Here is a 22492-nt window from a genome sequence, read left to right on the forward strand (position 1 = left end):
ACAGGTGTTCATTGCATTTAATATATATATATATATACACAGGTGCATCTCAATAAATTAGAATGTCGTGGAAAAGTTCATTTATTTCAGTAATTCAACTCAAATTGTGAAACTCGTGTATTAAATAAATTCAATGCACACAGACTGAAGTAGTTTAAGTCTTTGGTTCTTTTAATTGTGATGATTTTGGCTCACATTTAACAAAAACCCACCAATTCACTATCTCAAAAAATTAGAATACATCATAAGACCAATAAAAAAAAAACATTTTTAGTGAATTGTTGGCCTTCTGGAAAGTATGTTAATTTACTGTATATGTACTCAATACTTGGTAGGGGCTCCTTTTGCTTTAATTACTGCCTCAATTCGGCATGGCATGGAGGTGATCAGTTTGTGGCACTGCTGAGGTGGTATGGAAGCCCAGGTTTCTTTGACAGTGGCCTTCAGCTCATCTGCATTTTTTGGTCTCTTGTTTCTCATTTTCCTCTTGACAATACCCCATAGATTCTCTATGGGGTTCAGGTCTGGTGAGTTTGCTGGCCAGTCAAGCACACCAACACCATGGTCATTTAACCAACTTTTGGTGCTTTTGGCAGTGTGGGCAGGTGCCAAATCCTGCTAGAAAATGAAATCAGCATCTTTAAAAAGCTGGTCAGCAGAAGGAAGCATGAAGTGCTCCAAAATTTCTTGGTAAACGGGTGCAGTGACTTTGGTTTTCAAAAAACACAATGGACAAACACCAGCAGATGACATTGCACCCCAAATCATCACAGACTGTGGAAACTTAACACTGGACTTCAAGCAACTTGGGCTATGAGCTTCTCCACCCTTCCTCCAGACTCTAGGACCTTGGTTTCCAAATGAAGTACAAAACTTGCTCTCATCTGAAAAGAGGACTTTGGAACACTGGGCAACAGTCCAGTTCTTCTTCTCCTTAGCCCAGGTAAGATGCCTCTGACGTTGTCTGTGGTTCAGGAGTGGCTTAACAAGAGGAATACGACAACTGTAGCCAAATTCCTTGACATGTCTGTGTGTGGTGGCTCTTGATGCCTTGACCCCAGCCTCAGTCCATTCCTTGTGAAGTTCACCCAAATTCTTGAATCGATTTTGCTTGACAATCATAAGGCTGCGGTTCTCTCGGTTGGTTGTGCATCTTTTCTTCCACACTTTTTCCTTCCACTCAACTTTCTGTTAACATGCTTGGATATAGCACTCTGTGAACAGCCAGCTTCTTTGGCAATGAATGTTTGTGGCTTACCCTCCTTGTGAAGGGTGTCAATGATTGTCTTCTGGACAACTGTCAGATCAGCAGTCTTCCCCATGATTGTGTAGCCTAGTGAACCAAACTGAGAGACCATTTTGAAGGTTCAGGAAACCTTTGCAGGTGTTTTGAGTTGATTAGCTGATTGGCATGTCACCATATTCTAATTTTTTGAGATAGTGAATTGGTGGGTTTTTGTTAAATGTGAGCCAAAATCATCACAATTAAAAGAACCAAAGACTTAAACTACTTCAGTCTGTGTGCATTGAATTTATTTAATACATGAGTTTCACAATTTGAGTTGAATTACTGAAATAAATGAACTTTTCCACGACATTCTAATTTATTGAGATGCACCTGTATATCTCATAGGCCAAAAGCAAGAAGCAGGATTTAGATTTTTTTTATGACATCTTGAAAGGGAAAACTGTTGAAGGAAAACTACTTCAATAATTCAAGTGGAAATTCTACCACAGAGTTTAGGATCTAAAATTAAAAGTTAGAAGAACTGAAAAAATGAAAATAACAAACTTATTCAAACTGAATCTAGTGAAAATTGCCTGTCAACCCACATTTACTCTTCATCATTTTCTTTCTTATTTATACATCTGTTTCATATATTACAATTAAATGAGCACACTTGTTATACACTCACATTACTCATAAAATGTATTCAACTTAAAAAGCAACAAAAGGTTCCTATAGCTGTTATAGATGCTGTGATTGACTATTATGATCAATAATATATCAACCTTCAATTAAACTGCACATACTGATTCATCAAGGATGTTTTCTTTTGCAGTAACAAATTTACACACAAACATTTGTTTTTTTCCCTCCCAAATGTCTTGCACAGTACTTTTAAAAATGCAACTTCTTAAAATGAGCTGCATGGTTGGTGAAGTGTGCAATTTCCTGCAAATGATTTACTTCTTTGCAGACCGTATTTAGGAGAAATAATTTTAAAGGGGTAGTTCACCCAGAAATTAAAATTCTGTCATCATTTTCTCACCCTGATTTTGTTCCAAACCTGAATGATTTTATTTTGTTTGTGGGACACGAATGGAAATGTTAGGCAAAATGTTAGCCTCAGTCGCCATTCACTTTCCAGCATAATATCATGCCAAAATCATAAGAAATTGTACGAGTTAGCTCGTACGATAACACTACTTTTATTCCCTTACAGACCAACCAATCAACATACAGAATTTTAAATCGATACAATACAGACATCTAATTTGTGCCATCCTTCTGTCCTAACACTTTATTTTAAGAAAGTAAAATATCAGTGAAAAAATTAATGGCATGAGTTTGGGGCGGGACTATATGTTGTACAACCAATGATAATTCTGAGTTTTCTGGAGCACTTATTTTTGATTCACACCCCAGCTGAATGTGGCCCAAATCAGATTTTTTTCACACACATGTGATACAGATCTGTCGGATGACTATGTGAACAGCCACAACAGCACATTGATTTATGCAATACAAATGACTGATATACTGTATGTCAGTAACCTGTGATATACTTCCCTCGTCTCGTTCAAACCCCAACTTTTTATTTTGTCTGTGGTACACAAAATATAGTGGTGCAAACACAGGAAAATGCCCTTGCGCTCTTCTGGAGCACTGACCCAATAAACTGTGATGCTTGGTGCTGTATGTCCTGTTGCTCTCATAAACTTCAAGGCAGCACACTGTACATTAAATGCTTCAGATAACACCCTTCATGAAAAAACAGTTAAAGAATGTAAAGCCTTGATTTGGTGACCTTCTGATCTCAATGATGGGATTCCATGACACCTCTCAAAGATAAAAAGAGACTGAGAGTCCCCAGTACCGAGCCCACGTGATCTCAGGTGTTAAAGCCACAGGCAAGCTCCTCACTGAGTGCTGGCAGTAATCAGCCATCCTGTCTTAGTCCTCCAGTCCCTTTTTCACTAGCTTGACATCACTACGGATTCTTCTCTGTAGCTTTAGCCAGCTCTCTCATGTCTAAGCTTGCAACGATGTGCAGTGTTTCCTCACAGATACACCAGCTGTGACTCTACCAAGCCTTTGGATGCCTTTAGAACAGTAGACAAGGGATGAGAAGATCAATTTGATGTGCCTGATGTCTCTGTTGAATACTTTGACCCAAACTTTCAATCTCCTCATGTCATCATTCTTTTCGAGGATTAATCTCACAAAACCTGGCAAGAACATTTGCTGGTCATGTTTCACCCCAAAATCAAAAGAAAGAGATAAGAAATTATATTTTTCTTAAAGAAAATGAAACCTAAGAAAAATAGGCTTCAATTTCTTTTTACTGTACATTGCTGTAACAGCAAAAACTGAATTATATATTATTGTGGAGCGGGACATTGTCATGTGTCTGTCATTGGGGAGAGAGGAAGTGGTAAGGGCCATCACCAGGTGATTATCGATGCTTAACATCTGTGTCTCATTACAGTGATGACAGAGACGGGCTTGAAAAGGCTGCCGAGAATGCCAGAGAGACAGAGAGAGTCAGGGACAGAGAAACCCGAAGTTGTGAAGCTGAAGTGTATATTTGTTGTGAAGCTGAATTGTATATTTGTTGTGAAGCTGAAGTGTACATTTGTTCTGAAGCTGAAGTATACATTTGTTGTGAAGCTAAAGCTTATATTTGTTGTGAACCTAAAGTGTATATGTCGATTGTGAAGCTGAAAAGCCAAAACTCTGATTGTGAAGCTGAAAATGCTGAATAAAAAGCTGACTTACCTAGACTGCCACCCCGCTTCCCGCTTCCTTTTTGCTGGAACTTTTACACTGGTGCCGAAACCCAGGATAAGGAAGAAGTCTGGTCGCCATGGACACCTCAATGCTGGACGAACTCATCTGTGCCCTGGCTAGCATCCAGGAGACCCATTGTCAAGCCCTTCTCGCCCAGGAGTGGCACTACCAGGAGCTCCTCCAAGCCCAGGCTGAGGATCGGCAGGCCTTCCGGAGCTGGCTGGCTCCAGGTGGATCCTCTGCCGCAACGCCAGAGGCAGCGAAGCAGCCGCACATCCTACTCTCCAAGATGGTCCCCCAGGACGTAGATGCTGCGCCACGAGCTGGGCCTCCCTGGAAAGCAGCGGCAGTAAGTGCAGGGCCCACTGGGCTCACGGACAGCCGGAGGCAGTGGCTGATTGCTCGAAGATGCCCACGAACGCCTTGCGGCACAGCATCTACCACCTGAGGACCGCCTGGACTACGTGAAGCTGAAATCCGCTGTCCTGCATCGGGTTGGCCGCACCCCAGAACAACACCGCCAACGGCTCCGCTCCCTCATGCTGAGCAAAGTTGGCCGCACGTTTACGTTTGCCCAGCAGCTCCGTGATGCCTGACAAAGATGGGTGTTAGCCAGAGAAGGCCAGAGATGGAAGATGTCATCAATCTGATGGTGATGGAGCAGCTTACCGTTCGCCTGCCCAGAAGAACCATGGAATGGGTCAAGTGCCATCAGTGAATGACAGCATCCAGTTGGCCGAAGCCCACATGGCAGCCTACCCGGAAGCCAGCGAGCAGTCCAGATCTCTCTCACTCTCTCTCCCTTTTGGTTCTCCTCCTCCACTTGCCCTTCCCTCTCCTCCCTCTCGCCCTATACCCGCTCCCCGGAAACGGGGAGTGGTGCCACCCAAACCGGCGCCCCGCCTTCGCGGGCTGCACTACGTGCCAGCCCCCTGCCCTACCCCTCTCCATCATCCTTCCCAGGTTGATGTCTCCACCACCACGAGTACAGCCGGGAAGCCTGGGCCGGTCTGCCGGAGTTGCGGGAAACCGAGACATGTCCAAAGCTGGTGTCCAGTAAGGGAGGCGGAGACGTGGATCCGGGTACCCAACACACCACAGACTGCCCCCGATCGAACAGGGACCTACCGTATACTGGGCCGTACATACCAAGCCCTGGTGGATTCAGGCTGTAATAAAACCTCGATCTACCACAGCTTGGTTCATGATGGGGCTTTGAGTACAAAACAGGTGAGGTGTGTGCATGGGGATGTTCACAAATATCCGGTAGTGACAACCATTATTCAATTTCAGGGAGTAAAGCATAGAGTGGAGGCCGCGGTTAACTCCTGCCTCACCCATCCACTGATTCTGGGAACCAACTGGCCAGGGTTTAAGAGATTATTAAAAGCATTATGTGTGGATGGGTCCTGCAAACAAAAATCTCGGTGTGTGTCGTGTGACGCGATGGCTGGGGAGGCGGAGCCGGGGCTGTCCACATCTGCTCAAATCCTCCTGCATTCCCGTCCTTAGGGATTTCCCAGAGGGGGATTTCCCTCTAGAGCAGTCGCGTGATGAAACAATTAGGCATGCCTTTGACCAAGTGAGAGTAACCGATGGCCAGCAGCTCCAGCCGGATTTTGCCCTCACATATCCGTACTTTTCAATTATTAGGAACCGGTTGTATCAAGTGATGCAGGACACTCAAACCCATGAAAATACAACCCAGTTATTAGTCCCGAGGAGCCGTCGGGAAACACTTTTCCAGGCGGCTCACCACAATCCTATGGCGGGTCACTTAGGACAAGAACGAACACTGCACCGTCTAATGGCCCACTTTTATTAGTCGGGAATTCGCGGGGATGTACGCAGATGGTGTGTGGCATGCCACGAATGAAAGTTGATGAATCCACTGGCCGTTAATCGAGGCCCCCTTTGAAAGAATTGGTATGGACCTCGTCGGGCCATTAGAACGGTCAGCACACGGATATCGCTTTGTATTAGTCTGCTGGATTATGCAACACGATATCCGGGAGCAGTGCCTTTACGCAACATCTCAGCACACAGTGTTGCGGAGGCACTCTTCAAAATTATCTCCCGGATGGGGATTCTGAAAGAAATTCTCACCGACCAAGGCACAACGTTTATGTCACGAACACTACGCGAACTTTACGAATTGCTGGGGATTCAATCGATTTGCACCAGCATTTATCTCCCGCAAACTGACGGGCTGGTGGAACGATTTAATGAACCCTGAAAAATATGATTCGCAAGTTCGTGCACGAGGATGCTAGGAATTGGGACACATGGCTGGAACCCCTATTATTTGTAGTCAGGGAGTTCCTGCAAGCCTTCACGGGGTTTTCCCCCTTCGAGCACCTGTATGGATGCCAGCCCCGTGGGGTGCTTGACGTCATACAGGAGGCATGGGAGGAAGGACCTTCCCAAAGCAAGAATGAAATTCAATATGTCCTTGATCTTCGAGAAAAGCTACACACACTGGGTCAGTTGTCACAACAAAATTTGCTCCAAGCTCAAGAGACACAAAGCCAGCTGTATAATAGGGGTACCCAGCTACGGGAATTTGCACCGGAAGACAAAGTACTTGTATTACTCCCCACATCAAGCTCAAAATTGCTCGCCAAGTGGCAAGGACCCTTTGAGGCTACACGGTGAGTCGGGGATCTCGATTATGAGGTTAAGTGAACGTATAGAGGCGGAGCATGTCAAATTTACCACCTCTACCTCCTTAAATTATGGAGAGAGGCAGTCCCTGTGTCCATGGCGACGTTAGTTCCGGAGAGGGCGGAGCTCGGTCCGGAGGTGAAGTTCAAAGCCGACCCATTCACCCACATCCCTTGTGGAGACCACCTCTCACCGTCCCAGCTCACGGAGGTGGCCAAATTGCAAAACGAGTTTGTGGACGTGTTTGGGAAAATTCGGAATGAATTAGAGGTTATGCTCGATGGGGGTAATAGAAAAATCGTACAGCAACTGGGCCAGCCCGGTTGTTCTCATACCTAAGAGTGACGGGTCTGTCCGGTTCTGTGTTGATTACTGGAAATTCAACACGGTGTCAAAATTTGACACGTACCCAATGCCCCGAATTGACGAACTGCTCGATCGGTTGGGTGCAGCTCAATTTTATTCAACACTGGATTTAACTAAGGGATATTGGCAGATCCCCTTAACTCCATTATCCTGAGAAACAAGTGCATTTTCCACACCATTCGGATTACACCAATTCGTCACTCTTCCATTCGGTTTGTTCGGGGCTCCCGCTACGTTCCAGCGCCTCATGGATAAGATTCTCTGGCCACACGCTACGTATGCCGCCGCCTATTTAGATGACATCATTATATACAGTAATGATTCGCAGAGGCATATGCAGCATCTAATAGCCATTCTGAGGTCACTGAGGCGGGCGGGGGTCACGGCAAACCCAAAAAAGTGTGCAATTTGGTAGGTGGAAGTACGGTATCTGGGCTTCTACTTGGGTCATGGGCAGGTATGTCCCCAAATTGATAAGGCCTGCCCATGTCCCAAGTCCGAAAAGGAGGTGAGGCAGTTCATGGGGCTGGCTGACTATTACAGAAGGTTTGTTCCTAATTTTTCTGATGTCACAAGCCCCTTGACTGATCTCACTAAAAAAGGGGCGCCAGATCCTGTCCAATGGACGGAGGCGTGCCAACAGGCTTTCACGAGAGTGAAATCTGCACTCTGTGGCGGGCCGCTTTTACATGCTCCTAACTTCTCTCTCCCCTTTATTTTACAGACGGATGCATCAGAGAGGGGGTTGGGGGCCGTGCTCTCACAGGAGGTGGAGGGGGTGGAGCACCTATGCTGTACATTAATCGTAAGCTCTCTTTAAGAGAGACTAAGTACAGCACCATCGAGAAAGAGTGCCTTGCCATCAAATGGGCGGTCCTAACCCTCCGTTACTACCTGCTGGGGCGGGCCTTCATCCTCCACTCTGATCATGCCCCGCTTCAGTGGCTCTACCGCATAAAGGATACCAGTGCGCAGATCACTCGTTGGTACCTGGCACTTTAGACTTTCAAATTTAAGGTGGTCCACAGGCCACAGATGGTTGTGGCTGACTTCCTCTCCATGAATGGGGGGGGGTTAGCAGGCCGGACGTTGCCCGGGCATGAGTTGGGCGGTGGGGGTATGTGGAGCGGGATGTGGTCATGTGTCTGTCATTGGGGAGAGAAGAAGCGGTAAGGGTCATCACCTGGTGATTATTGATGCTTAACACCTGTGTCTAATTACAGTGATGAAGGAGACAGGCTTGAAAAGGCTGCCGAGAATGCCGGAGAGACAGAGAGAGTCAGGGACAGAGAAACCCGAAGTTGTGAAGCTGAAGTGTATATTTGTTGTGAAGCTAAAGTGTATATTTGTTGTGAAGCTAAAGTGTATACATCGATTGTGAAGCTGAAAAGCCAAAACTCTGAGTGTGAAGCTGAAAATGCTGAATAAAAAGCTGATTTACCTAGACTGCCACCCCACTTCCCACTTCCCGCTTCCTTCTTGCTGGAACTTTTACAATTATTTAAATTTGTAGTACTTCTCGAACTGCTTTAACCCTTAAACGCATACCTCAGGTCTTAAAATACCTGGGACCTTATTCCACCCCCTGCACCTCATCCATTTTTTGGAGTTGTGCCCACACCTCTTTAGGATTCCTCAATCTATCTTCTATAAATAGTGTAACAAAACAACACCCCCCCACCCCCCAAAACAGTCAGTTCTGGAATTTCAAATGTTGGAAGCAGGAAAAATGGGCAAGCGTAAGGATCTGAGTGACTTTGACATGGGCCGAATTGTGATGGCTAGACAACTGGGTCAGAGCATCTCCAAAATGGCAGGTCTTGTGGGGTGTTCCCAGTATGCAGTGGTTAGTACCTACCAGTTGTGGTCAAGGAAGGACAACCGGTGAACCGGCAACAGGGTCATGGGCGCCCAAGGTTCATTTATGCATATGGGGAGCGAAGGCTAGCCCGTCTGGTCTGATCCTACAGAAGAGCTACAGTAGCACAAATTGCTGAAAAACGTAATGCTGGTCATGATAGAAAGGTGTCAGAACACACAGTGCATTGCAGCTTGCTTCGTATGGGTCTGCGTAGCCACAAACCGGTCAGAGTACCCACGCTGACCACTGTCCACCGCCGAAAGCATCTACAATGGGCACGTGAACGTCAGAACTGGACCATGGAGCAATGGAAGAAGGTGGCCTGGTCTGATGAATCATGTTTTCTTTTAGATGTGGACGGCCGGGTGCGTGTGCATTGTTTACCTGGAAAGAGATGTCAGCAGGATGCACTATGGGAAGAAGGCAGGCCGGCGGAGGCAGTGTGATGCTCTGGGCAATGTACTGCTGGGATCTGCTGCTAACGTCTTGGTGCAAGATACCACAGCACACCTTCAGAGGTCTTGTGGAGTCAATGCCTCGATGGCTTAGAGCTGTTTTGGTGGCACGATGCGGACCTACATGATATTAGGCAGGTCGTTTTAATGTTGTGGCTGATCGGTGTATACAGCAAGTACAACACATGAACAGTATGATATGACTATTGTCATTTGGGTGTACTACTGAAATTATGTATGTTGGACGTCTATTTAGACTCAATAAGTGCCTGAGAAAATACATATGTGTAACGTATGTGTAATTTATGTGCAGGTTATGAGTAGCTCATGTGTAGATCGTGTTATGTGTAGCTCAATATGTGTTTGACAGCCAGTTGCTTCTCATGAAATTTCAGTGTGAAAATAATGAATCCTGTTCTAGATTTGCCCTTTGTAGATTTGTCATCAAAATATATTAAAATATGTGTTATTTTATTATTTTCTAATTGTCTTGAATTATTTTATTTTTTTTATTATTGTACTCTATCTGGGCATTTCCAATTATGCCCATTTTTGATAGATATAAGTGCCGGGTCTCTAAAGACCCGAATATATAAGAGTGTTTGGGAAAATTACCATGCTTTAAGGGTTAATTACTGCTGATTTAAATAAAAATGAAAAATCACTGTAACACAGTAAAACAAAATAATGTATATAACAATAATGGGAATCTTAAGAGAATCACCAGGAAAAATAGGCTCCATTTTCTTTTTGTAATTCCAAGAAATTCGAATATATTATTTAAATTGGTAGTGATTGTTGAACTGCTTTAATTTATGCTGATTTAAATATTTAAAAAAAAATCACTTTAATATATCACAATAATGAAAATGTAATGAGAATCACCATTTAGAATTATAGGCTTCATTTTCTATATACATTATTTTAATTCCAATATATATTATTTAAGTTGGTAGAATTTGTTTTTTTTATGTATTTACGCTATAATGTATGGTGATTTAACTAAAAAAATTACTGTAATACAGTATTAAAAAAAAGTATATTAAAAATGGTAATCTAATGAGAATTTTTAGAAAAATGATTTTAGAGAATAATTAACATTTTCTTTATATAATATATAACTTCCTTTCTTTTGATTTTAGAGTGAAAAATGTTTTCACGCGATTCTATCTCTAAGGCAAATTTCAGAGTGGCATACTACCGTAGTAGTCTTACTCTTTCTGCCATAAAGGCTTCATTTTCTTTATACATTACTGCAATTTTATACAGTCCATATATATACACTACCGGTCAAAAGTTTTTAAACACTTATTCATTCTATATTATAATTTTTTTCACATTTTAGAATAATAGTAAAGTCATCAAATCTATGGAATAACATAGATGGAACTATGGGAATTATGTTGTGACTAAACAAAATCTAAAATAAATCAAAACTGTGTTATATTTTAGCGTCTTCAAAGTAGTCACCCTTTGCCTAGAATTTGCAGACATGTACTCTTGACATTTTCTCAACCAACTTCTTGAGGTATCACCCTGGGATGCTTTTTAAACAGTATTGAAGGAGTTCCCATCTATGTTGGGCACTTATTGGCTGCTTTTCTTTATTATTTGGTACAAGTCATCAATTTAAAAAAAAAGTAATAATTTAATAACATTTTAGATTTATAATTAAATAAATTAATATGGTGGCACAATTATATTTTTGTCTACAAAACTAATTTCAAACATTTAAGCGTACGCTTTCAGATCAAAAGATTTTTAAGATCATGAGAAACATTTCGGTCAAGTGTTTCAAAACTTTTGACCGGTAGTGTGTGTATCTATCTATCTATCTATCTATCTATCTATATATATATATATATATATATATATATATATATATATATATACACACACAGCCAAAATTTGGGATAATGTATAGATTTTGCTCTTATGTAAAGTAATTGGTACTTTTATTCACCAAAGTGGCATTCAACTGATCACAATGTATAGTCAGAACATTAATAACGTGAAAAATGACTATTACAATTAGATTCTTTTTTTCAGAACTTCTTAAACTACTTCAAATCAAATCAAATCACTTTATTGTCACACAGCCATATACACAAGTGCAATGGTGTGTGAAATTCTTGGGTGCAACTTCAAAGTGTTCTCATCAAAAAATCCTCACGTGCAGCAAATAATCCTTGGTATTCTAGTCAGTTTGTCCAGATATTCAGGTGACATTTCACCCCACACTTCCTGTAGCACTTACCATAGATGTGGCTGTATTGTCGGGCACTACTCTCGCACCTTACAGTCTAACCGATCCCACAAAAGCTCAATGGGGTTAAGATCCATAACACTCTTTTCCAATTATCTGTTGTCCAATGTCTGTGTTTCTTTGCCCACTCTAACCTTTTCTTTTTGTTTTTCTGTTTCAAAAGTGGCTTTTTCTTTGCAATTCTTCCCATAAGTCCTGCACCTCTGAGTCTTCTTTTTACTGTTGTACATGAAACTGGTGTTGAGAGAGTAGAATTCAATGAAGCTGTCATTTCAAGCATTGTATAGCCTTCTTTCCTCAAATCAATGATTGACTGACGAGTTTCTAGAGAAAGCTGTTTCTTTTTTGCTATTTTTGACCTAATATTGACCTTAAGACTTGCCAGTATATTGCATACTTTGGCAACTCAAAAACAAACACAAAGACAATGTTAAGCTTCATTTAACAAACCAAATAGCTTTTCAGTTGTGTTTGATATAATTGCAAGTGATTTTCTAGTACCAAATTAGCAATTTAGCATGATTACTCAAGGATAAGGTGTTGGCGTGATGGCTGCTGGAAATGGGGCATGTCTAGATTTGATCAAAAATGACTTTTTTCAAATAGTGATGGTGCTGTTTTTTACATCAGTAATGTCCTGACTATACTTTGTGATCAGTTGAATGCCACTTTGGTGAATTAAAGTACCAATTTCCTTATGAAACAGCAAAATCTGTACATTATTACAAACTTTTGGCTGCCAGTGTGTATATATATATATATATATACATATAATTTTAATTGCTAGTATTTGTTGAACTGCTATCACTGTAATGCAGTAAAAAATAATATATATTACAACAATGGGAATCTAATGAGAATCACCATTAAGAACAGTAGGCTTCCTTTTGTAAAAAAATGAAATAAAATAAAAAATACTTAAGTGCCAAATATAGTATTTAAATTGATAGGATTTGTTGATCTGATTTATTTTATGGTGATTTAAAAAAAAAAAAAAATACTGTTTATTACAGTAACAGGAATCTGATTAGAATCACATTTAGAAAAATAGGCTTAATTGTCTTTATACAAAATCTAACTGATCTTTTATTTATAATCAAAAATTACCTGGACATGTTTTCTTGAGATTCGCATTTATAGAAATCTAACTGATTTCAGAATGGCATACTACCCCTAATATTTCTGCCATGTGGCATACTGTAATTAATGAGAGTAGTATGCTAGTGTCATTCTGAACTCAGCATAAGTTTTGATTCCAGTACTGTGAGGAGTATTAGGGGTAATGCTACATCAATTTGAATCTTGGGGGAAGATGGATGAAGCTCCAACAGCTCTATCTATACAGGAACATGCCTGGGCACAGCTGGAAGAGACTTTAATGAAATGTATCTATTTTCTCTCTCTTTCCTTCAGGGAGGCTCCATCCAGAACATCAAGTCAAAGCGATGCCTTGAACTTGTGGAGAACAATGACAATGAGTTTGGATTTCAGCCTACCCTCCAAAAATGCACAGGCCAGAAATGGACCATCACCAATTTGTTGCCTGGTAGCACCTTATGATGGTACCATTGAGACCTAAAAATTTCTGGATATACTGTATTTCAGAAGATAAATTAATTTGGGAAGAGGAGACTACAAAGCACCTGGATGTCTCTATTTGACTTTGACATCATATGATAAATGTTAAACATTTTTCCGAGCTACTGAACTTGTGCATATGGATCAGCCACATTTGGCAGATATTGCATTGTGTATTCTGAGGTTCTACACTGTAACGAGAATTATTTTGTGCAAGGAATGCTTGGTTTTGTTTTGAAGTTTTGACTTGAAGGTTGTACTGGCTCTATTGCACACGTTTTGTATTGGGGCTGTAATTGCTACTATGTAGCAAACGCTTTGGCAATGTTCTTGCTGCATTTCTTCTAGCGTCTCAGGTTTGTAGGTTGCGATTATTTTGAAATAACACTGTATGTTTTTGGACATGCGAATATGTTGGAACATATCTAGATACAATCAACTGTTTTATATCTACATGTAAAGTAAATATTCTCAGTATTTATAATTCATGGCAGTAAAAAGAACAAATGCTGTGAAGATTTGTGACTTCTGCTCTTCTGATTTTGCTACACACAATCTTGAAACGTTAGTCCTGGTAGACACAGACAGAGCTGCAGTTGTTATGACAGGTTAGGTCATTCTTTGCAGTGTGTGTGCTTTGGTTCAGCAGCTGCACTTTCTCTGGAGTTCAAGTCAGTGTTTGTTCCTGAGGTACATGGCATACGGCGACAAAGTTCACAAAAGTGTTTCTTCAGGTTCACACTGTATTTTACAGGCACATCAAACACAAGCTACTTTGAGTACATTAACAAAACAAAAAAGAGAAGAATGTCATTCTGCATGACTGCAGCTGTTGGGATGTTTTAAAAGGTTAGTTTAGCCAAAAATAAAAATTATGTCATTTACTTACCATCTGGAACACGGATGATTTTTATACTTCCGTGGAACACAAAAGAAGAAGTTAGACAAAAAGTTCATAAAAAGATTTAAAAAAAAGCTCCATAAAAGTAGTCCACATAGCTTTTTACGCTACTGTATATTCAAAATAGCCATACAATAGCTTTGTGTGAAGAACAGACCAAAATGTTATTCATTGAAAATCTTCCCCTTTTCAGTAGGGCACTATGAATTTTCTTTTTAAATTTTGTTTTATTTTTATCCAAAATCTGTGTTTTCCATTTTAATTTTAAATTTTAAATGCAAGTTTTTTTTTTTATCATCACAACTGTGCCTAATTATATGAATTACTAAAATTAATCAAATGAGAATATAGTAAATTTCAGCAAAACATTGCAGTCATTTTTGTCAAATAAAGTACTACACATTAGTTATTATTATTGCTACTGCATTAAATACAAAACTTTTTCCATGCAGTAGTAATATTTCTTATGGAATGTCTTCAATTACACACATCCAGTTGAATTGAGCAGAGCTGTTTTCATTCAGAAGTTTGCAGCACATGCAAACTACATATATATATATATATATATATATATATATATATATATATATATATATATATATATATATATATATATAATTATTATTAAATTGCACCCTTTTAATTACACTTGGCCATTTCACAATTTGATACTGATTAATTGATAAGTTGTCTTTCATTTCTTCCCAAATTCTGTGAAATTCAACATTTTACTCTTAATTCCATTATTAGTGATTCAATCCCACGTTTTCCGTCCATGTTATCTGCATCACAGAAATCATAGGGCCCTACAGTAGCTCTAATATCATTAACACTCCCCTGTATTGAAATTTGACCTGTCATGAATCAACATTTTGTAATCTGAATGCAAATGTATTCAAAGACTTTGTGAACCCTTGATTTCAGTTATGATGGAGGGGAAGATTATCACTGAATGAAGACTTAAATTTTGGACTGTTCCCACACAAAACTATTGTATGGCTTCAGAAAATGTATAGTATATCATTCATATTGACTACTTTTATGTTGCTTTTATGACCTTTTTTGAGCATAGCAGTCCATTCTCACTGCAAGCTTTCATTGTATGGAGAAGAACAGCTTGGACATTTTCCAAATTATTCATTTTGTGCTCTACAGAAGAAAGAAAGTCATACAGGTTTGGAATTTTCTTTTTTGGGTGAGTTATCTCTTTTAATGCCTGTGCGACCTTCGGGACATTTTTGTCTTTTTCGTTTTAGTTTTTTCGATCATTTTGGCTGTGTTAATGCCAACGGCATAAATTTTGCAATGGTGTGTATTTTGGGGGATATTTTGATATTTCAACCTCAGTTCCTATAATAGATCTGTAATACAATGTGTACACAAAATAGTTACACTCAGGAACTCCAGGACAAAAATGTGCTAATTGAAACCGATTAAAACTGCAATATTTGATCCCAGTGCCATTAAACCATAAAATCATGAATTCTATGATATTATGCTTTCATTCTCGAGCCTTGGCTTCAAAATTTAAATGTTTAATATTTTCCACCAGATGGCACCATTTTTCTCATGTTTAGCCTATGAAGCAAAAACTTGCTTTTTCCCTATTTTCCATTTGCTGTATTATAGAGCACTCCAGGCCAATTGAATAAATGATGCAGATAAAATTGTGTGGGTGTGTTGGTATGGATGTCTGAGTGTGTTTTGTATGTGTGTATTGAGAAATTTGTGTGTGTGTGCGTGCATGTGTGTGTGTGTGCAAAAAAACTGGTTACTTGCGTAACCTCCGTTCCCTGATGGAGGGAACGGACGTTGTGTCGATGTAGTGACACTAGGGGTCACACTTGGGAGCCCGAAACACCTCTGGTCTTTGATAAAAGGCCATTGAAAATTGGCAAATGGTATTTGCATACCACTCCCCCAGACATACGGGTATAAAAGGAGCTGGCATGCAACCACTCATTCAGGTTTTGTGCTGAGAAGCTGAGACAAGGTCCTGGCCATTTCAGCGGGTAGTTCAGCATTGTGGCAGGGGGGACACAACGTCTCGTTCCCTCCATCAGGGAACGGAGGTTACGCAAGTAACCAGGATGTTCCCTATCTGTCACTCACTCGTCGTTGTGTCGATGTAGTGACACTAGGGCTCCCTATACGAAACGCCACAACTGGCTGTACTGTGTTACGTGAACTGGCGGTATGTGATGGGCAGACCACTGTGTGCCTTGTAGCCAGCACACCAGGCCGACACGTAACCTCCCCCAACGCTGTTATGAGTGTTGAACGGCCCTTTGGGGACAAGTCGACTGCCCAAAAGATAGAGACAGGCTAGCCCAGTCGTGGCCTCTTATCCTCTTTTTTTTCCTCTCCCCAAAAAAAAGGAATTAACCGACTGGGGCCACCAGATCTACGTCGGGGGGGTGTCACTCCCAAGGGGAAGACACCGTGGAGACCACACCCCACCCAGAAAGAGGGGGTGGTATTTTGAGTGGAAATATGTCACATGGTCTTGCCGAACTTTGTTGGAAGTATGTCATGTGGAGAAGTCCCATGGTAGGTCCTACCTTATGGGGGAGGAGTTTCTACAAACATGGTGACTGGGGCAGAGGGGCCTCTGCCCAAGGAAGATGCAGTTTACCAACAGGGAACCGAATTAGCGGAAGATATATGTTGCATGGGGTTACCACTATAGTGGCTACATACACCTACAAGGTGGAGGGGGACAGCCGCCCTTCCAACCTCTCCTGCAGGAAGGAATGCAACAATCTGACTGCGCATCTCTGGGAGTCAGGAAAAACACCACTTAGCGAACAGATGCCACTTAAAGGCATACAGGCGCCTCGTAGAGGGGGCCCTAGCCTGAGTGATCGTGTCTCAGGTAGTACCACCACAGGTAGTAGGCCGCTTAAGTCTTCCACGTCCTGTCCAGGGGCCAGACATGGAGATTCCAGAGGTCTGGCTGCGGGTGCCAGATGGTGTCCCGTCCCTGAGAAAGAAGGTCCTTCCTCAGGGGAATTCCGCCGGGGGGGGGGGGGGGTTGGGGTGCTGTCGTGCTGTCGCGTGAGGTCCAAGAACCATGTCTGGGTGGGCCAGTAGGGTGCTACCAGGACGACCTGCTCCTCATTCTCCCTGACCTTGCACAGAGTCTGTGCAAGTAGGCTCACTAGGGGAAAGTCCAGGGGGCCAGCTGTGTGCCAGCACGTCTATACCGAGAGGTGCCTCGGTCAGGGCATACCAGAGCGGGCAGTGGGAGGATTCTTGGGAGGTGAACAGGTCTACCTGTGCCTGCCCAAATTGACTCCAAATCAGCTGGACCACCTGAGGGTGGAGTCTCCACTCTCCCCTGAGGGAAACCTGCCGTGACAGCGCATCCGCTGCAGTGTTGACATCGCCCGGGATGTGAGTGGCTTGCAGCAATTTGAGGTGCTGTTGACTCCAGAGGAGGAGACGGCGGGCGAGTTGTGACATACAACGGGAGCACAGACTGCCTTGACGGTTGACATATTCTACCGTTGCCATGTTGTCTGTCCGAACTAACACAGGCTTGCCCTGGATCAATGGCCGAAACCTCTGCAGGGCGAGCAGAATTGTCAGCAACTCAAGGCAGTTGATGTGCCAACGTAGCCGCGGGCCCATCCATGAGCCGGCGGCTGCATGCCCGTTGCATACAGCGCCCCAGCCCATTTTGGAGGCATCTGTCGTAACCACGACGTGCCTGGAGACCTGCTCTAGGGGAATGCCTGCCCGTAGAAATGTGAGATCGGTCCAAGGGCTGAAGAGGCGGTGACAGATCGACGTGATGGCCACGCAGTGTGTCCCGTGGCGCCAAGCCTATCTCAGAACTCGAGTCTGAAGCCAGTACTGAAGCGGTCACATATGCATCAACCCGAGCAGAGTGGCCACCACTGTGGATGCCATATGCCCCAGGAGCCTCTGAAACGGTTTCAGTGGAACCGCTGTCTTCTGTCTGAACACCTTCAAACAGATCAGCACCAACTGTGCACTCTCGTTTGTGAGGCACGCCGTCAACGAGACTGAGTCCAACTCCAAGCCGAGAAAAGAGATGCTCTGAACTGGGAGAAGCTTGCACTTTTCCCAGTTGACCCAAAGCCCTAGTCGGCTGAGGTGCGAGAGCACCAGGTCCCTGTGTGCACACAACACATCCCGAGAGTGAGCTAGATAGTTTGTCGAGATAGTTGAGGATGCGCATGCCCACTTCCCCTAGTGGGTCAAGGGCTGCCTCTGTGACCTTCGTGAAGATGTGAGGGGACAAGGACAGGCTGAACAGACCTTGTACTGATACGCCCGACCCTCGAATGCAAACCGCAGGAAGGGTCTGTGTCGAGGTAGGATCGAGACGTGGAAGTACGCGTTCTTCAGGTCTACCGCCGCGAACCATTCTTGATGCCGGATGCTCGCAAGAATGCGTTTTTGAGTCAAAATCTTGAACAGGAGTCTGTGTAAAGTCCGGTTCAGTACTCACAGGTCCAAGATTGGCTGCAACCCACCGCCTTTTTTTGGTACAGTGAAGTAGGGGCTGTAAAACCCCTTCTTCATCTCGGCCGGAAGGCTCTATCGCATACTTCCATAGGAGGATAGCGATCTCCGCGTGCAAGGTAGCAGTGTTCTCGCTGCTTCACCGAGGTGAAGTGGATGCCGCTGAATCTGGGCGGACTCTTGGTGAACTGAATCATGTAGCCGAGTCAGACGGTCCGGACCAGCCATCGTGACGGGTTGGAAAGCGCAAGCCACTTGTCCAAGCTTCAGGCGAGAGGGACCTAGGCGACAATCTCGTCGGACGTACCGGCGGGTGGGGCCTCGCAGCGGGATGGAGCCTGAGGTGCCACACCTTGTCGTGGCTGTGCTGAGTTCAGGGACATCGAAGCACTTACCTGGCTCCTTGTGACCACCCCCGGAACAGCCTGGGATGGGGGAGGAAGAGGCCTGTCCTCGTGACCCGTGGAGACTGTCACATCGGGGGCGGATTTGTGCCACAGCTGGGTGCGCAGGGGCGGGGAGACAGCCGCTGGAGTGCCAAACCTGCCAAAATGGAATGGTGGACGGTGGTCGTGATGACGGCCGTGCACACCGGGTATGTGACCCAGGGAACAAGGAAACTGCTCTTTTGCTGAACTCTTGGGTACCGCAGCCACTTGGGCATGCAGCGAAATTAAATGAAAAGGCAACAAAAGATTCTCCTCCCAGCCCTCCACTGGGGGATGGAGTGGTCTGCTTACTACCTCCAAAGCAGTGGGTTTCGTTGTCCCTGGGTCACCCATCTCAGGGGTGCTTCGAAGCCTTTTGCGGGTTCTTGGCAGCTGGCCGTGAGACGGGTGGCATCTACTTTCTGCGGTGGGCTCCACGCCAGGTCCGGGCCGCAAGGACGGGCTGCAGCGGAGCCGGTGCACTGACCGCATGGGGACGCCCTTGGCGACGATCAGGCGGGGTGCGGGATCTTGAGCCTTGCCGGGGCAGGATATGCCGGATAGCCTCCATCTGCTGCTTCACCACCGAGAACTACTGGACAAAGTCCTCGACGGTGTTGCCGAATAGGCCAACCTGGGAAATGGGGGCAGCAAGGAACCGTGCCTTGTCGGCCTCTCCCATCTCGACTAGGTTGAGCCAAAGGTATAGCCCCTGGCCACCCCACCATCGAGGGTAGTGAGGGCAGGGGAGCTGAAAGATCGGGACCGGGCAGTAAAAGGTGCCTCCCACGACCTTGTCAGCTCCTCGTGCACTTCCGGGAAGAAAGGAACTGAAGCGGGGCGTGGCTGTGAGCGGCGCTGCGAGCCAAGGAACCAATCATCAAGCCGTGAGGGTTCAGGGGAGAGCGGAGGGTTCCACTCTAGCCCGGGAAAGCATGTCCGTCATTTCCGCGTCAGCCTGTGACTGGTGACCGTACCTGAGGGGGGGAGCCCAGCTGAGGCTTCCGTGTCCGACTGGACGAGCCTGCTCTCCGATGCTGTGCTCGAGAGCTCATCAGCTTCACAGGCTCCAAACAAGAAGTCAAACTCGCCGTGAAACGAGCCGGCGGACTCATCAGGAAGCCAGATTGGGGCAGACGAGTGTGCTGGGGAATGGGAGGTCCGTGGGGGGATACCCAGCAGAGGTGGTCCCATTGGGGTCCCCAAATCGCCCCCTGTGCTAGCCACGCTGGCCTCATACCCGTAGGTTTCTTATGAAGGCAAGCCGCGACTGCAGCGTTGCCATGGTCATGTTCTCGCAATGAGTACATGATCCATCCACGAATGCTGTCTCTGCATGGGTCGCGTCCAGACACTAAAGACAGTGATCGTGATCATCAGAAGTTGAGAGATAACGACCGCAACCAGGAATAACACACAAACGGAAAGGCATCTTTAAAAAGACGCGTCTTTAAAAAGACGTTCCGTGTGTGCCGCTCTTTTAGAGAAATATACTCTTTTATTTCTGCCGAAGTGCCCAGGGGCGTTCTCTGCAGTGCACCAGTGCAGAGAAGGGAGAAGCCGCTGAAATGCACTGTCAGATCCAGCAGAGGTGAATGAACAGTCAGCTCAATGAACATCGATTGTTCGGCTCCGAAGAAAAAATCTGAAGAGTGGTTGCATACCAGCTCCTTTTATACCCATATGTCTGGGGGAGTGGTATGCAAATACCACTCGCCAATTTTCATTGGCCATTTATCAAAGACCGGAGGTGTTTCGGGCTCACAAGAGTGACCCCTAGTGTCACTACATCAACACAATGTCGAGTGAGTGACAGATAGGGAACAGCAGTGGCATATGTAAACAAACTGCCATTGAAAGGGTTAAAATCTTGAAAATGAATGAATATTTGCGAGTTATGATCAAGACTGGTGTTGGTTAAAAAATCTAAGTCAGTGAAAGTGGAAAATAATATTAACATACAATCTTATTATGGCAGTTTTTTGACACAGACATATTTGTCCTCTAAGGACCTCTGAGTAACTCTTTTTTATTGATGCACAAGGGTTAAGACTCTGTTGACACTATAGTTCCCTAAATGACGGTAAGCAGTTTTGATTTTCACATGTCAAAGGTTTTATTCTCAGATGACATTCAAAATCATCCATGTAGCAGGAGTTGTGTGCACTGATTGCATAGATGTTTTTCTCTCTAGTGTGTATCAAGGGAGGAGACGAGTGGCACTTTCTGTTCTTAACTTGCCAGTCCACATTAGCATCTACAGTCATGCTGGGCTGAAGGGATGTTTGCCATTAAATATACATGCATACCCCCCATCTGCCACACTCACATTGCCACGAAAGTCTGTGTAATATTTGCATTTGCAGCTACTTCATGCATGCAGTTAAAATACAACTCAAAAAGGTTCAGTCTTAACAGTGCATAGCAGATGTTATAGGAAACTGCCAGCCTGATCTCATGAAATTTACGTGACCATTGCAACATTTTTGCAAAACTGAAATTACGTGCTTCATTACACCTTTAACTGCAGTTTCCAAGTGAAATGTCCAGTGGAGGCGCCAAAACCAAGCAAAATGAGGTTGTAATCGGACAAGGTTTTTAAGGTGAATTATAGATGGAGGTTTTCATAAGTCAAATGTATCTCTCTAACCTAAAACTTTACCCTAAATCTAATAATGCCTGAAAAGATAAATGAGAGTTTAACAAAACAGACATCCGTACACTTAACCAACACCTAACCTTAAACGACAGTGTTTTAAAATGCAAATTTCTTCAAAAATCAAACAAACATGCATTTACTAAAGCAACCAAGTTATTTCATGTCTCTTCCATGCCACTTTCAATTTTGTGCATCTTTGGCTGGACTCGATCCGTGGTCACTCAGTCCAGAGTCCAGCGTTCTATCACATGACCTGCCAAGCAAGCTAATGATATAGTAATAAGTGTGTATACACTGATCAGCCACAACACTAAAACCACCTGCCTAATATTGTGTAGGTCCCCCTCGTGCCGCCAAAACAGCGCCAACCCGCATCTCAGAATAGAATTCTGAGATGCTATTCTTCTCACCACAGTTGTACAGAGTGGTTATCTGAGTTACCATAGACTTTGTCCGAACCAGTCTGGCCATTCTCTGTTGACCTCTCTCATCAACAAGGCATTTCCATCCACAGAACTGCCGCTCACTAGATGTTTTTTGTTTTTGGCACGGACAACAGTCTCTAGAATTTACTCAGAATGGTGCCAAAAACAAAAAAACATCCAGTGAGGAGCAGTTCTGTGGATGGAAATGCTTTGTTGATAAGATAGGTCAACGGAGAATGGCCAGACTGGTTTGAACTGACAAAGTCTACAGTAACTCAGATAACCGTTCTGTACAATTGTGGTGAGAAGAATAGCATCTTAGAATGCTATTCTGAGATGCGGGTTGGCACTGTTTGGCAGGTCTTTAATAAAAGTGTTAA

The 22492-nt window shown here is 43.8% G+C and overlaps 1 protein-coding gene across 1 annotated transcript in view; it reads left to right on the plus strand.

The window, feature by feature from the left end:
- LOC127440534 (polypeptide N-acetylgalactosaminyltransferase 18-like) overlaps positions 1–14610 on the plus strand; it is a 133578-nt gene extending 118968 nt beyond the window's left edge. Inside the window, exon 11 of the mRNA XM_051697191.1 lies at positions 13041–14610. Within this exon, the coding sequence (XP_051553151.1) occupies positions 13041–13187 (147 nt within the window). The 3' untranslated portion in view covers positions 13188–14610. The remainder of the gene's footprint in view (positions 1–13040) is intronic.
- The last annotated feature ends 7882 nt before the right edge of the window (positions 14611–22492 follow it).

Source organism: Myxocyprinus asiaticus, chromosome 1 (genome assembly GCF_019703515.2).
Source record: "Myxocyprinus asiaticus isolate MX2 ecotype Aquarium Trade chromosome 1, UBuf_Myxa_2, whole genome shotgun sequence".
Classification (NCBI taxonomy): Eukaryota; Metazoa; Chordata; class Actinopteri; order Cypriniformes; family Catostomidae; genus Myxocyprinus; species Myxocyprinus asiaticus.